General features: G+C 34.3%; 1 protein-coding gene across 1 annotated transcript in view; it reads left to right on the top strand.

The window, feature by feature from the left end:
- Positions 1-15,296, top strand: part of LOC150098894 (WD repeat, SAM and U-box domain-containing protein 1-like) — a 138,110-nt gene that overhangs the window by 60,789 nt on the left and 62,025 nt on the right. Inside the window, exon 5 of the mRNA XM_090405770.1 lies at positions 3,387-3,567. Within this exon, the coding sequence (XP_090261896.1) occupies positions 3,387-3,567 (181 nt within the window). The remainder of the gene's footprint in view (positions 1-3,386; positions 3,568-15,296) is intronic.

Here is a 15,296-nt window from a genome sequence, read left to right on the forward strand (position 1 = left end):
TAGAGATCTTATTTCTAAATCTTCTGAATTTTTTTTTTTTTTTAAGTAAGAAGAGAATTGCCCATAAAAACTGAAAGCAGTATACATATATGTTTAGCCAGTTTATAAATAGGACTGCTAGAGAATCCACAACCCTTCTAAGTGGGAAATTTCTTTATGTACTTTGGGAAAAAAGACTGATGATTCACATGATGTTCATTTGCTAGAACTCCTATAGTAGGAATTGTAGCATAATTAACATAGATTTTTTTACCCATTTCCATATCGGAAAAACTTTAAAAACAAATTGAAGGAACGATAGCAGTTCTCCATCTCTCCTACCTGGCTAATTATTAGATATATAGATATATTATATAGAGAAATTTAATTTTGTAGAAAATTTATTACATTGAGCATTTTGAGCAACACATGAACACCTTCATGTTCATGTGTTGCTTAACTCTCAAACCATAGTTCTGCTATGTTGGTGACATATTTTCAGTTTAGAACTCATTCTTGCCATTTGTGTCATTTCCTTGTTATTTAGATGCTACCCCCCCCCCCCCCAAGAACAAAACTCAGTACACCAAATAATCACCACTCTAGAAACACGCACCTTATTTTCTTTTATTTGCTTCTCCTAAGACATTCAGATGACAGTTTTGCAGTTTTGGTTTGCATAAAGAAAAGATATATTGATACTGCTTTCCATTATTGTCCTTCCCAATAGTTTAGAACTATCAAAACTTTGGTTTTGATAGTTCTTCATTGTACACACACACTTTGTGTGACTGAAGCTCTTTTACAAACAGGATACTAAATCCACATTCCTCTCTCTGGTTATAACTCAGATCTCATTTCTAAGATAATAACCTATTAGTGATATTTTTAGAGATTTGGTGATTTTTTCAAGAAATTATTAGAAAATAGAAAGTTATTCATTTTGCAAGTTAGTGATATTTCTGTGCTCTCAGAAAGAATTAATTTTTTTTCTTTATACATCCAGAATTTTATCAGATGGTCTTTTGTATTATATATACAGACATGTAGATCTGCAATTGCTTAGAAAAATACCAGGGCTACATCAGATTATCAACTCTCGCAGATCCTCCCTTTGAGTCGTCAATTGAAAAAAAATCTCAAGTGTCCACATGAAAACGTTTTTTTTTATTTTATTTTATTTTATTAGAAATATTATATAAAGAGTTGTGAAGCTCTGTTTCATCAGCTTAATTTAAATAAGTGACTGTTGTAGAAGGATTGTTCATTTGGTTACAAAGCAAATTATACTTGACAAGAAATTACATTGTTTAATCCTTTTTCCAGGTATAAGCAAACAAAGCTTGTGTGTGAAGTATCTTCACAACTAGGCTACTTGTATATAGAGTATGTTGACTTCGTGTCGTAAGGTCAGTTCTAGTTGCCAATGAGAGGAACTTGTACTAAGCCCTTTTGGACTGGTTCTTGAGTTAGTTACTCTGGCATGAGCAAGCAGATTTTTTCTCCTATAAAACTCAAGAAAATTGACCATAGAACCCCCACTATTTTCAAAACATAGTATTAGGGGACCACAAGATGGCAGCACTTGTCAACCGCCTCTCTTCACCAGATGCCATGTGTAATTAGTGATAGCCTTGCCAGCTATCTTTAATTGGCTACCAGTGGAGATTGAACTGCCCCCCCTTAGTTTCCAAAAGTTAGATAGAGCTAGAATGGCCTCCCTATATGGGAATAAAACGCATTAGCTGATTTTTTTTTTTTTTTTTGACTTCACATCAGGTGTCTTAGTATTGTCTAATGCAAAGTACGCTTCCTTTTGGACTTGTATATTTCTATGCATTATGGGAAGTGTCACTGCCTAGACTGGTTTTGACTTTTATTGAGGTCTCATCAGTGAGAGCCAGACTCAGTAAGATGGCAAGGTTGAATTAATGTTGAAATCATATATTTTCCATGTATAAGTAGTAAAAAGGTGTATCACCTTATTATTAAATTACTTCAAAGATGGTTGTAGTTGTGAAGATACTTCACGTGCAAGCTTTGTTTGCTTACACTTTGATAAAGAATTAAACTAGAATATAATTTCTTGTCAAGTATAATTTAACAATGATGATCTTAAATTTTCTCAGCTTTGGGAAATAATCGTAATAATGCTTCACCATTACAGTTATTTATTATAATTATATATATATATGTGTGTGTGTGTGAAAAGTTTTTTTACCTTGGGGATAATATTTTAATAATATTATACTATTAAATTATTGGGGGTAATATAATATTATTAAATTACCTTGGGGATAATATTATTATCCCCAAGGTAAAAAACTTTTCACATCTTTATCTTATCCAGAGTTTCTTATTCAAAGTAAAAGCACCTTGTAGCAACTTGTATAGGTAAAGTTGATAAGGCTCTGTATTACTAAAAAACTTGATATTTCAGGGTCTAGCTACTCACTGAGGAGACCTCAAAAAAGGTTGAAACCGGTCTGGGTAGTGACCCCACCCATAATGTATAACAGTATACATTTCTTAGTGAGATGTGTGTTACATTATGGGAAATACTAAGAATAGCGATCAGAGCTTTACCCACCTTTACAACGAGTTGTCCTGGTGTTGCACTACTTTTAGACTTGAACTACATTTAGGCGCAAACTTAACTGTTTTGCTTACTTGGGAGAAGGGGTAAAAAAATAATATATATATATATATATATATAATAACTGTAATAAGTAATAATAATAACAAGTAACTGCCAATAGCCTGTTACGACAGTGGCTTGGCTTAAACCTCTTAGATGGGATTCAAACCAGTTCTTTCCAACAAATGGGTATTTGCTACTACCAACAGTTTTTATATATTTTATTGTATTTTTCACATACATATTTACTTGAATTATTATAGTATATGTAATATATCCTATCAATGCAATCCTACATTCATTGCAATAATGATGATGTAGCAATTTCTGTTTGATAGAGGACCAAAAAAGCTAGAGAACTAGTATGGGAGGAGATACTCTATCAAAATTCACTAACCCAAACAGTATAACAGACTCTTACATTGAATCCTCCCCCCCCCCAAAAAAAGCCACTCTAGTTGATTGTCTACCATAATGACATATTGTGTCCAGAATTATCAATAACAGTGAAGTTTTAGAGAATTGTGTGGAATTTTTATAATTGGTGTATGCAGCCTTAGTTTTCATATTCACCAAACTTATAAGTAAATCACAATAAATTCTTTTGATCAAAAATAGGGAAATGATGAAACTCCCTCTTTTATAGCTGTTAGAAATTCATTGACAGAAGTTGGATTTATATAAAATATGTGATTTTCATTGTAGTCGTAAATTTCAATTGGCTTGTTTAAGAAAAAATATTAATTGTTAATTATAAGTTTTCTTACAGCAGATATTGCAGCTTATAATCGCTATTTGTTGGCAACATGTGGCACTGATGACCTTGTCAAATTGTGGCATTTCAAAACTGGTATGATCTGTACGCTAACCCTTTGTGCAACTCTTGAAGGCCATTCAGGAAATGTTATGTCTTGTCGATTCTCTGCAGATGGATCGCTTCTTGCCTCAACGTAAGAAGCTATGAATTTATTCTTCATAAATCTATGATTAAAATCAAAATATGAAATGTGCATTATATTTTTAAACTGTTATGAAATACACTATTATTTCATAGCAGTTTAAATAATTCTCATTTTTTGTAATTCAGTGTTAAGGAGTTGGGGGGGGGGGGTTAAATAATAAAATAAAAGTGGAAATATGCAAATCAAGGAGGCTAGGAGTTATGTTATAATGCATGCATGATATCAATTCTGTTATACATATTTTATAATAACATTGCTGTTATTGAAATTAATTAATATTAAAAGCTTAAAATTTGCAGAGAAACAGCTTACATATCAGATTTCTCATTTACAGTTTTAGGTAGATAATCATACAGATAAGGAAGGTAAATGAGAAATTTGATAATTTGATACATGAAATGCACAAAATGAATTTCATGTATTTTTGTGTATTTCATATGTTAATGAAATATGTTTAACATATACTGATCAAGAGAGAGAGATGAGTAGCATGATTAAGGGTGAGGAAAATGAGTGGAATGTGAATGAAAAAGTAAAAGTAGATTTGAAACATCTTGAAGTTTTTAAGGATGGTGTTAACTGGGAGGATGAATGTCGAGTTGCAGAGAGAGAGAGAGAGAGATGTGCTGAAAGAAGTATGTATCAGGAACAAATTGAGAATCATGAAAGAAGAGATTAGGTGATGAAAAAAAATGCAAAGCAAATTAGAGTAGAAGTGAGAGAGAGAGAGTTACAGGAATGATAGAAGGGGGGGGGAGAGAATAGGAGAACCGGTAAAAGAGAGGGAATGAGAGAAAGGTGAGACAATGCTGGAACCAGTGTTGGAGAGTGAACAGGACGGCAGGTAAGTGGAGGAACAAAGAAAGAAAGTATTAAGGGAGGGAGGGAGAGAAAGAAAGAGAGTGTGGGAGGAATGCAGGTGAGCTGGGAAGAAACAGAGTGGTAATAGGTGTGATGTATGGCAATTCAATGACCCTTGGTGTACAAGATAGGATACCAGAGGAGTGTTTGCCTGGAGGAATAATAGATGGTGTAACTATGGCAATTAAGCAAGGCAAAAGGGTAGATTTGATGATTGTGATTATGAGCAAATGACTTGAGAAGCAGTGTGAATTGGTTGGCAACAGATCTGAGATTCATGTTTGAGGTTGTATGGAAGAAGACTGAGGAAGGGAAGATAGTGAGTTTCCCAGGTATGATAATGCAGAGCTGCAGATAAGAGCATCAATAATAAATAATATAATAGCCAGAATGTGTTGAAAAAGGAGCTTGGGTTACATGGATGTTTGGAAGGCAATTGAAGACAGAAAGGAACTGTATGCAAAAGACAGCTTACATTTGAATGAAGAAGGGAGTACAAGTATCCCTCGATTAACACGGTTAATTAATCCCTCGATGTTACCGTGTATATCAAAATTGTGTTAATCAAATATAATAATCAATGGTAAAAAGTACAATTTGGCCATGATCAATTACTGTACTAATAATTCATTTTATATGGTACTCTTTTAGGAAAGATAAAAATGAATGCAAAGTAAATGTTTAATAAATGCTTGTACCTACATTAGTTACTGCAAATTTTTTATCAAAAGAAGTTATCAAGAGTCGTTTGAACAGTTTTAGTTTTTTTCTTATTGGCATAAATTATACAATAAAAAGCAAAATGACTCTCCAGACCTCGGTAAACAAGCATTCTTCGATTAACATCTGGATCCATATCCATTACTTGCTACTTAAGCGATTCTAAACTACAAAATAGTCCATCCAGTTCTTTATCTGTTATCTCCTTTGGAACCTCATCTTCACATTCCATTTATTTGTTGTCTTCATATGTGCATTGTTGTTCAATTTCAAGAAGATCATTGTCATTGAAATCTTTTGCAACATCTTCTGCATCAACACCATCAAAACCAAGATCTTCACCAATTGCAACAATTTCTTCGCCCACATTGTTCACTGGAGTTTGAAAACAACCTAAGTCATTAGCGCATCTGGCAAAAGGTTTTTCCAAACAGCTTTCATGCAGTTAGAAGACACTTGCTCCCATGAGTAATGAATGTCTTCAATTGCATGTTTAATGTTAAATTTTTTTCAAAATTCTTGGAGCGTAATCGCATTTTCTCTTGTTGTTGTTTCTACTGCCTTTGAGAATGTCTTTTTAAGAAAATGGCTTTGAAAGTTGCAGTGATGCCCATGTCCATGGGTTGTGGCAATGATGTCGTATTTGGTGGGAAAAATAAAACTTTCACATTCTCGCACAGATCATTAAGAGAATTTGGATAACCAGGTGCATTATCTAAAAGCAAAAGAGCTTTGAAAGCTAAGTTATTCTCTTGCAATAAGCTCCAACTGCCAGCCAAAAATAAGACTTAAACCAATCTTTGAATAGACTTTGGGTAACCCAAGCCTTCTGATTCACCCTCCAAATTACAGGTAAAGAGTTCTTGTTACATATCCTTTTAAAGTCCTTGGGTTCTGAGTTCGACAGAGAAGCAGCGGCTTCAATTTAAAATCTCTATTAGCATTCCCTCCAAGCATAACAGTTAAGCAGTCTTTTGATACTTTATAGCCAAGCTGTGCTGCTTCTTTTTTTGATATTAAAGTTCTAGATGGCATTTTTTTCCAATAGAGGCCAGTTTCATCATCATCATCAAATTCCTGCCATGTACCATCAAGGGGAGGGGAGTGTACAGGATATGATAGTACTACATGAAAAATTTACATCATTACTATAATAAATTTAGTTTAATCCTTTATCCAAGTGTAAGCAAACAAAGTTTCTGTCTGAAGTATCTTCAGGACTGAGGCAACTCATAAAGGTGGACCAAGCTCTCATCACTCCTTATCTTAGTATCTCCCATAATGCAAAGCACATCTCCTTGCGGAAATGTATAATGCTATGCATTAAGGGATGGGCCACTACCCAGACCGGTTTCGACCTTTATTGAGGTCTCGTCAGTGGGAGCCAGACCCAGATCCGTAGTGATATTAAGGCAGAAGCAATGGAGAAACCTTAATGCATAGCATTAAGGTTTCTATGTTTCTGTGTTTTTATCCCAGTTGTCTCTAATTGCACCATTTCTCAAGAAATGGTGCAATTAGAGACAACTGGGATAAAAACACACTAATTAATGAATCACATGTCCCCTCAAACAGAAACTATGCTGTATAGACTGAAACAAAACCATATGTTGCATGGGCAAACACATTATCTAACTAAAAACTATTGTTATTAATTAGATGTGTGTGATTTCGATTTCCCAAGGCAGCAATAAAATTCAACTGAACGTGTTAAAATTCATATAAGTGTTAAAACTAAGTAATATATATATATATATATATGTATATATATATATAATGAATGTTATGGCAGTTTCACATATGGAATTCGGTTGAAGAGAGTTAGCATTTCAACTCAATTGTCAGCTATGCTTTTATCTTTCGGTTGCACGATCTTTTGTTAATACCGCACCAATCATATGTACCGTTTAATAACCTGCCTTTGCTGTCTGTTTCGCGTTAGGCTTAATTACCGTAAAGGGAGAAAAGTCACAAAAGAGAAAAATGTTCCTGGTCCGGGGATTCCCTTATTCAGGTAATATTCACTAATTTCATGTTATCAGTCTGTGGTGTGCCAGTAAGTGGTGATATTATTTGATCGTTAAAAAATTTAATCCTGAGAATGAATAAGTGGCTGATAAAAAATATTAAAAAAATCCCCACGAACAATCAGAAGAAGCAGAAACAGACTCAAAAAAAAGGACAGTATTTCATATTTTACCAGAACAGCTCGCATCGTCTTCAGAACCAAACGGTAAGAGGCAAAAAATGTAATATATGCATTTGATTTTTGCAATATTCGCTGTGTATGTTTTGTATTGAATATAAATACAATAAATATTATTATAATATATCTCTCTATTACGATTTTTTTTCGAGGGGGGCCGTGAAATATTTTAATTTTTGCAAAGGGGGCCCTGACATCCAGAAGTTTGGGAAGCACTGGTCTAAGGCACTTTGTACCATATCAATCCACCTATATCTTGGTCTTCCTCTGGGTCGTTTTCCTGCCAACTTGGCAGAGAACACTTGTTTTGCTAATCTTTCCTTGCCCATTCTGTTTAAGTGACCATACCACCTGAGATTAGCTCTGCTAATGCATTCTGGATGCTGACAATGTCAAGTTCTTTCCTAATATTCTCATTTTTAATATTATATTGCCGCTATTGATGCCATCTGTTCACTCCTCTAATCTTTCTTAGGATTCTTATATCTGCGGTCTCTAATCCTTGGTCAAGTGTTTTATTTGATAGAGGTCAGTTTCATCTACATTGAAAATGTAGGTGAAAATTTGGTGGTAATCGTAATCATTTTCTTCGATTATTTTCTTCAGCTCAGCAGGAAATGTGGATACAGCATATTCATCGGCACTTGCAGCTTCACCTGTTATTTTCACATTCTTTAGTTCAGCCCTAGAATTAACATATTCTTGCAAGCCTTTGCTAGCTGTGAATTTTAAATTGTCTTCTTTATATTTAGTCTCTTTTAAGTCTTGAAAACAGGCTTAGATCTTTGACTGTGATATTATAGGCACTAATTGGAATTCTCTTTTGATTGCAGTCTTCCAGCCAAATAATCAACAGATCTCCCATTTCAACCATTATAGCACTCCAGTTACATGTGCATTGCATACTTGCAGATGTAGATGCAACTTTACCTTGCTCGCAATACTCATCAGCTTTGGATAAAATAGTCCGTATTGTAGACTTGTTAAAACCAAATTTGCTTCCAATCTTACTTTTACTTTCACCACGTTTAAATCTTTTAATTATATCAAGTTTTGTATCTAAGATAATTACTTTCCTCTTCTTTTTTTCACTTAATGACCAGGTTGTGGGATTGCTCTTATTCTTCGACATGATTAACGGGCTGTAAAATTTATGAGGATGTAATTTGTAAATACGTACAGCAGAACAACTGGAGCTTGTAATACACCCACTCTTGATGCTAGCAGCGAAGTAACTGGCTGGCATTCAGGCTCTGGGAGCATGGCTACGTGGGAGGAATGACGTCATCATGCTCACGCCACGGGGCTTGCATGTTTTTGCATGGTAAATTTAAAGGTGTGATAATCAAAACTCTTGCTGCATATATCAAGGGATTGCTGCAATTAATTTTGCCATGTTAATCAAATCCTGTGTTATACCTGTAGTCAAATGCAAGTTGTCTCCAGATAATGGAGAGAATGTTGTTCTCTGAACAAATCGGTGTGTCAGTGCAGGGAAACTATAATTATCAGGGTAGATAGCAGCAGGGGTCTTGTGGAAATAGGTACTTGGGAGAGGCTTGCATGTTTTTGCATGGTAAATTTAAAGGTGTGATAATCAAAACTCTTGCTGTATATATCAAGGGATTGCTGCAATTAATTTCGCCATGTTAATCAAATCCTGTGTTATACCTGTAGTCAAATGCAAGCTGTCTCCAGATAATGGAGAGAATGTTGTTCTCTGAACAAATCGGTGTGTCAGTGCAGGGAAACTATAATTATCAGGGTAGATAGTAGCAGGGGTCTTGTGGGAATAGGTACTTGGGAGAAGGGGAATACATTGTGTAATGATGAATCCAGTGGAGTCTGGAGGGGGATAACAATAGATATAGAAACTGTGACAATGCTTAGATTCTTATACTAATGCCAGGAGTATCCAGAATAAAAGAGATGAATTGGTGGTGTTGATAGCCTCTGCTTGTCTAAAGATTATTGGGATCTCTGAAATATGGTTTACGGAAGAATTACTTCAGTAAACCGTTAATTTGAAAAACTGTTAAACGAAACAAGCAGTGACAGAACCATACTAGAACATTTTCAAGAGGAATCCAAAAGAGGAGTGCATATCAATACTTGAGGTAGAAAAAGCCATTGAAAAGTTGAAATGTGGAAAGGTAGCTGGAGTAGATGATATTCAACCAGAAATGCTTAAGGATAGAGGTATAAAAGTTTTGCAATGACTACACTTCATAATTCAGAGGGCCATGTCAGAAGGATGAATTATAATTGGAGTAGAGCTCTAATAGTTCCATGTCTAAAAAAAGGGAATAAAGCTGAATGTGAGAACTACAGAGGAATTTCTCTACTAAGTGTTCCAGGTAAAATTTATGCAAGTATACTTCAGAAGAGACTAAGAAAAATTGTGGAAGAGAAACTTGGGGACAAACAATCTGGGTTCAGGCCAAATAGAGGTTGTTAAGATCAGATTTTCACTTTACAACAAATAGGTGAGAAATCATGGGAATATGTTTTGTAGATTTGGAAAAGACATGAGAAGATATCCAGAGAAAAGATTTTCAAAACACTACAATTATATGGAGTAATGGAACATTATGCAGAGCAATACATATCTGTGTATAAGTTGTCGGTCAGCAGTTAGAATTGAAGAAAATACAGGAAGATAGTTTGATGCAAAATGAGGGGTAAGACAAGTATGCACATTATCTCCACTCTTGTTCATCTATATGGATCACATTATTAAGTAAAGTGGCATTAGGCCTGATATTAGAATTGGCCTGATATAAAGCAAAGAACTAAACTTAGCTCTTTGCTTTATACAGATGATGTACTCCAAAACACATTGCAAGTCTCTATGATTCTCTAACTAAATTAAATAACAGCTGTGACAAATTTGGCATGAAAATCAGCTATAAAAAGACCAAAACTATGAAAATAGGTAGGAACATGGAAAACTTCATCTGCATTCTGAATGGAGATTCTATAGAACAAATAAAATATTTCTGCTATATAGGCATAATTTTTAGTGAAGATGGCAAAGTTAAATCTGGAAATAGACAACAGAATAAGCAAATCTGTATATGGTGGGTAGTCAGCTGAATAAATTTATATCGAATAAGAGAGAAATTAGCCCAAAACCAAACTAACAGTCTACAAGACAGTGTTCGAACCAGTTTTAAGTTATGCATCTGTGAGTTTGGTTTGAAATAAAGTACTTGATCAAAGACACTAAAGACGACAGATATGAGGGTTTGATAAAAATTAGGGAAGTGAACAGATAACATCAATAGCAGAATCATATTAAATATGAAGATATTAGAAAGGAACTTGACTTTATTATCATTTAAGAATGATAACAATGTCAGAGAGCTAAGGTGGCCATTTAAATAGAATGGGTGAAGAAAGGTTAGCCAAACAGGTGTTTGTTGCCAAGATCTCAGGAAAGAGACTGAAATATTTGAGCTTCTTTTAAGAAAACTAGATGTAGTGTATATATATATATATATATATAAAATAGGTGAGATATTTTACTTAAATGCCATATGGAAATTTAGAACAATTTAGAATTTAGATTATTTTTTGCAAAGAAGCAATTAACATGAGAATACGAAGACCAAATGGGTTACTGATCATCAAACTTAGGAAGCAAATGTGCCAAAACATTTTGTGTTGAGCTTCTCAGTTTGCTACTGCCTTATCCTTTTAATCTTGATAAATTAAGGAATTTTGCAAACTTGAAATAAGAATAGACATTTACTTCGTAATAAAAGTAGTATGTTTATGACCACACAGCACATACATTCTACTCTTCATTTCTGCAGTGAACTATCATGACACATACATAACACAGTGATCACAGATTCTGAAATGCTGTTTACTTTATATATTTTATTTGTCATTATAAACGGATGAAAAATTTTATTTTGTTGCTGAAAGGTTTGTCCATTTGTGTTGTTATTTCACTGTAATAAATATTTTTTAAAAATTATTTTTGTAATGTTTTATTCCTCAAAAAATTGAAAAAAATGAGCTATGTATATATGCAATGTGCAGACTGGAAGAAGAAAAATTGTAGTCACAAACTACCATGACACAGACACACGTACGTGTGTCTGTGTCATGGTAGTTTGTGACTACAATTTTTTTGTGACTACAGTTACAAGTTTGTGTGTGATCAGATGGATATTTTTAATTTAATTTGTAACCAAGTGAAAAATAACTTTTTGCTTAAGTGCCTGATGTTTGTGCTCATTTATTTCCAAACTGTTGGATCCATACTCTTCTTTTACTGATATTTATCCTAAACATATCCTATTTAGCTTAGAAATTAGCCCCTGTTCGAAACTCTCAATTTTCTCTCTCTCTCTCTCTCTCTCTCTGTGTGTATGTGTGTCACCTTAAGTCAAAGCTATGACAGCTTGTGTTGGTGATTTATGGCCTCTCTCGATGAATCTTTAACTTTATGCAGGTTTTTGATGATAATAATAATAATCTTACCAATATGATATGCCACTGGCAATCTCCCTCACTTCCAGCCTATTTAAATCATTTTGTAAGTGTGGCATATCAGTAACATTCCTGATTACCCTTGCCAATTTTTTCATTATCAGCAAACAATTCAATATCTTCCTTCAGGTATTTCCCAATATCATTATCGTATAGATTGAACAACAGTAGTCCCGGGACTGATCCCTGGACTACTGTGGGGGGTTCTTTACTGGTACTGGACCTGTGGGGTACTCTACTGGTCACCTTAAATCTGGCAGATTCATTTATCACTTTCTGTTACCTGCTTATTCAAGAGCCACTTGCTTATTCAAGTAAATAGTTTATATTCCAATCCCATATCTTCCATTTTATTCAACAGCCTTTCTTGTGATATCCTATCAAATGCCTTAGCAAAGTCCACATTATCATAGTCTATCCATTTCCTTTATCCAATTCAGCCATAACATCATAAATTATGAGAAAATTACTCTGACATGACTGCTCTTTAGTAAACTCATGCTGTTCCTTGCAAAAGCATAGCTTGTCTTGTCAGCTCATTTCTGTATAGGAGTTCTTAATTTTCACAACCTCCAGAGATAGTGACAGGTTGGTAGTTTATGTGCCTCAGTTTTCTTACCACTCTTGTACATCTGAATTATCATGCTTTCTTTCCATTCCTGTGAGATGATCTTTCCTGAGATGTGACTCAAATTATACAAACATATCAAGGGCATAACCAATTTGGCTGATATCCCATCTGTCCCTATTCCTGAATTCATATCCAGGTTATACAATAGCTCTAGAACCTCCTTCTCACCTGTACCACTTTATCCAGTGCATTTTTAGACATAGGTTATTAGATCCTAGCCAAGTGAGCACTTATTATTTGAATAATCATATCTCTTATGACACAAAGGTGCCATCTGCATTCAGTAAAGATATTCTTCCACATTCATGCTTTTTTTTCTTTCAAAATGTGGCAAAATGATAAAATTTTTAGGATTGCCAACACAGCCAGTTTCTTTTCATATTACAACTTCACTTTCCATACAATACTCATAACTCTTAACTTTTCTAGCCTGCATTTTATTATATTTCATATTGCCTCTCATCCTTATTCTCACAATATTTCTTTCACATCATCATCTTTTTCTTATATGGATCTCTTGCTTAATAAGGTTGCCCATCCACACTTCCACGTTATATGTTTGCTGAACTCTAGGGGCCTGGTTGGCCTAGTGGTTAGTGTATCCGTTCTCCAGCCAAAAGGCTGCAGGTTCAAATCTCGCTGTGGGCACATGGATATTTGTAATTGTCTGTGAAAATACTAGTGGTGGTGGTGTAGTTGCAGTTCATTGGTGGATTGAGTGGTGGAGATGGAGTGTTGTAGAGTAGATGCCCTCCCTCGATGCATCTTTGGACTCCCTGGAGGTGTCACGTAATAATAATAATATGACTTTGAGAGCCAAGTTTCACTAATGCCAGTCTTAGGCCACTGTGTATTCACTGAGCCAACACACTTAACCTCTTTGTTCCTGATACTGCTAGCTTTTTGGTACAGACATAAAAAGTTACCTCCTGGCTTTTTCCATATACCTGTATCTGCACTCTGCTTGGCTCAGTTGGGAATCTTTCTCATTCTCTCTCTCTCTCACACACCGACACAGACTCAACTGTACAGATCCACACCTTCAACAGGTTCATAACTGTGCTCATTGACATTTGTGTCATTACAATATTTGCATACCTTACACACACACACACACACACACACACACACACACACACACACACACACACACACACACACACACACACACACACACACACACACACAAAATGATGATCTAGTTTCCCAGACTCTCTGAATTAGATTTCATCACCATAAATAATTTCTCAAAGGCTCCTGGTGATACCAAATCTATTCAAGTGCAGCTTCCCTCTTATATAAGTCTTTTCTGTCATCATACTTACTCCACACATCCAAAAACTCGCATCCATTTCTTCTACACAGCCTCACATCAAATCATTTGCTATCATAGCCCTCCTCCTTAACTCATTACTGTCATATCTCAGTAACAGATCACTCTCTCACCCTTCTTTCTTGCTGCTTCTATCAATTCTTTTGTATCCTCTCTCTCTCTCGTACTGTATACTATATTTATTTGTAATTAAATGAAGTTCCTATGAACACTACCATCTCTTTACTTTTTTGTTTCTCAGTTGCATTTGTCACATCCTGAATTTTTGTCCTGTCATCAAGCACAAATTTAATAATTAAATTGACATACCATATTACTTCTTTTTCCTCATATGTTAATTGATATATCTTTTTATTATTATTATTATTAATCATCATCTTACCAACTTCCTTCTTTTGCTGTCTCTTATTGCTCTGCTTCTTTTTCTTATTCTGTTTAAGTTTTTTAAAATGTTTCTCAACTTTTTCTAATTCCTGAGTTAGTCGTCTAATAATTTGTTTTATTCTGGAAATTCCTATTCAAAATTATCCTGATTTGTATAACCAGTATCAGCATTGAAATGCTTTTGTTTTCAGTGGGACAGAGATTGTCTCCCAACACGGCCAGTTTCATTCATATAAATATGAATGAAACTGGCCGTGTTAGCCTTTTGCTTTGTTGGGATTTTGGTGCCATTTTTAAAGACTATCTTAAATTAGTAATATGTCTACAAATATATTAATAAATACACCAAAAAACAATAAATTCAGTAAAAATCATAATAATAATATACTAAAATACATTAATTAATCTAAGAAAACAATAAATAAATAAATTAAAAAAATCACATATCTTACAGGAGGTTGATATAAACCATCCTAAATCAAAATAGCCTCGTTTTGCATATAATTAATTTATTATGATGTATAGATAGCCAAGTATTGAGTGGAACTTTATATCAAACCTTTGGACTCTGGCATCTAATATGGATCTAAAGTTGATTCTCTCAGCTCGGTTAACCACATAAACAAACCACACAGATAAAATATATCAAAAATTTCAGTTTTGTATCCATGTTATTTCTTTAGTATCCAAATGTTAACTCCAGTACGAATTCATATCTGTTTATTGATGTGTAAACATGTCAAGGCTGGTTCAGTGGTTAATGCAACCCATATCTAGTCTATTCCATAAATTAAGGAACAAAAAAAAAAAATCACAATAACTGAAAAACTGCAAGATAAATTTTTATGCAATTCGGGAAAAAAGCTGTATGATATGAGATGTGAAAGAAACATCCACAAAAATTGAAATAAATAGTTTAATTTAGTAACAAATAGGTACATAAAGACAGTGATCAAAAATAAGATGTCAAAATGAGATTGTCAAAGTGCTTTGGTAAGTAATGTGGTCATCCTTCACAGTAATACAGTTCTCACAATGATGTTTCATACTGTTTATAATGGTGTCCAGGAACTCAGCAG

Source organism: Typopeltis vanoorti, chromosome 15 (assembly GCF_054136105.1).
Source record: "Typopeltis vanoorti isolate ZY-2024b chromosome 15, IOZ_Tvanoo_1.0, whole genome shotgun sequence".
NCBI lineage: Eukaryota > Metazoa > Arthropoda > Arachnida > Uropygi > Thelyphonidae > Typopeltis > Typopeltis vanoorti.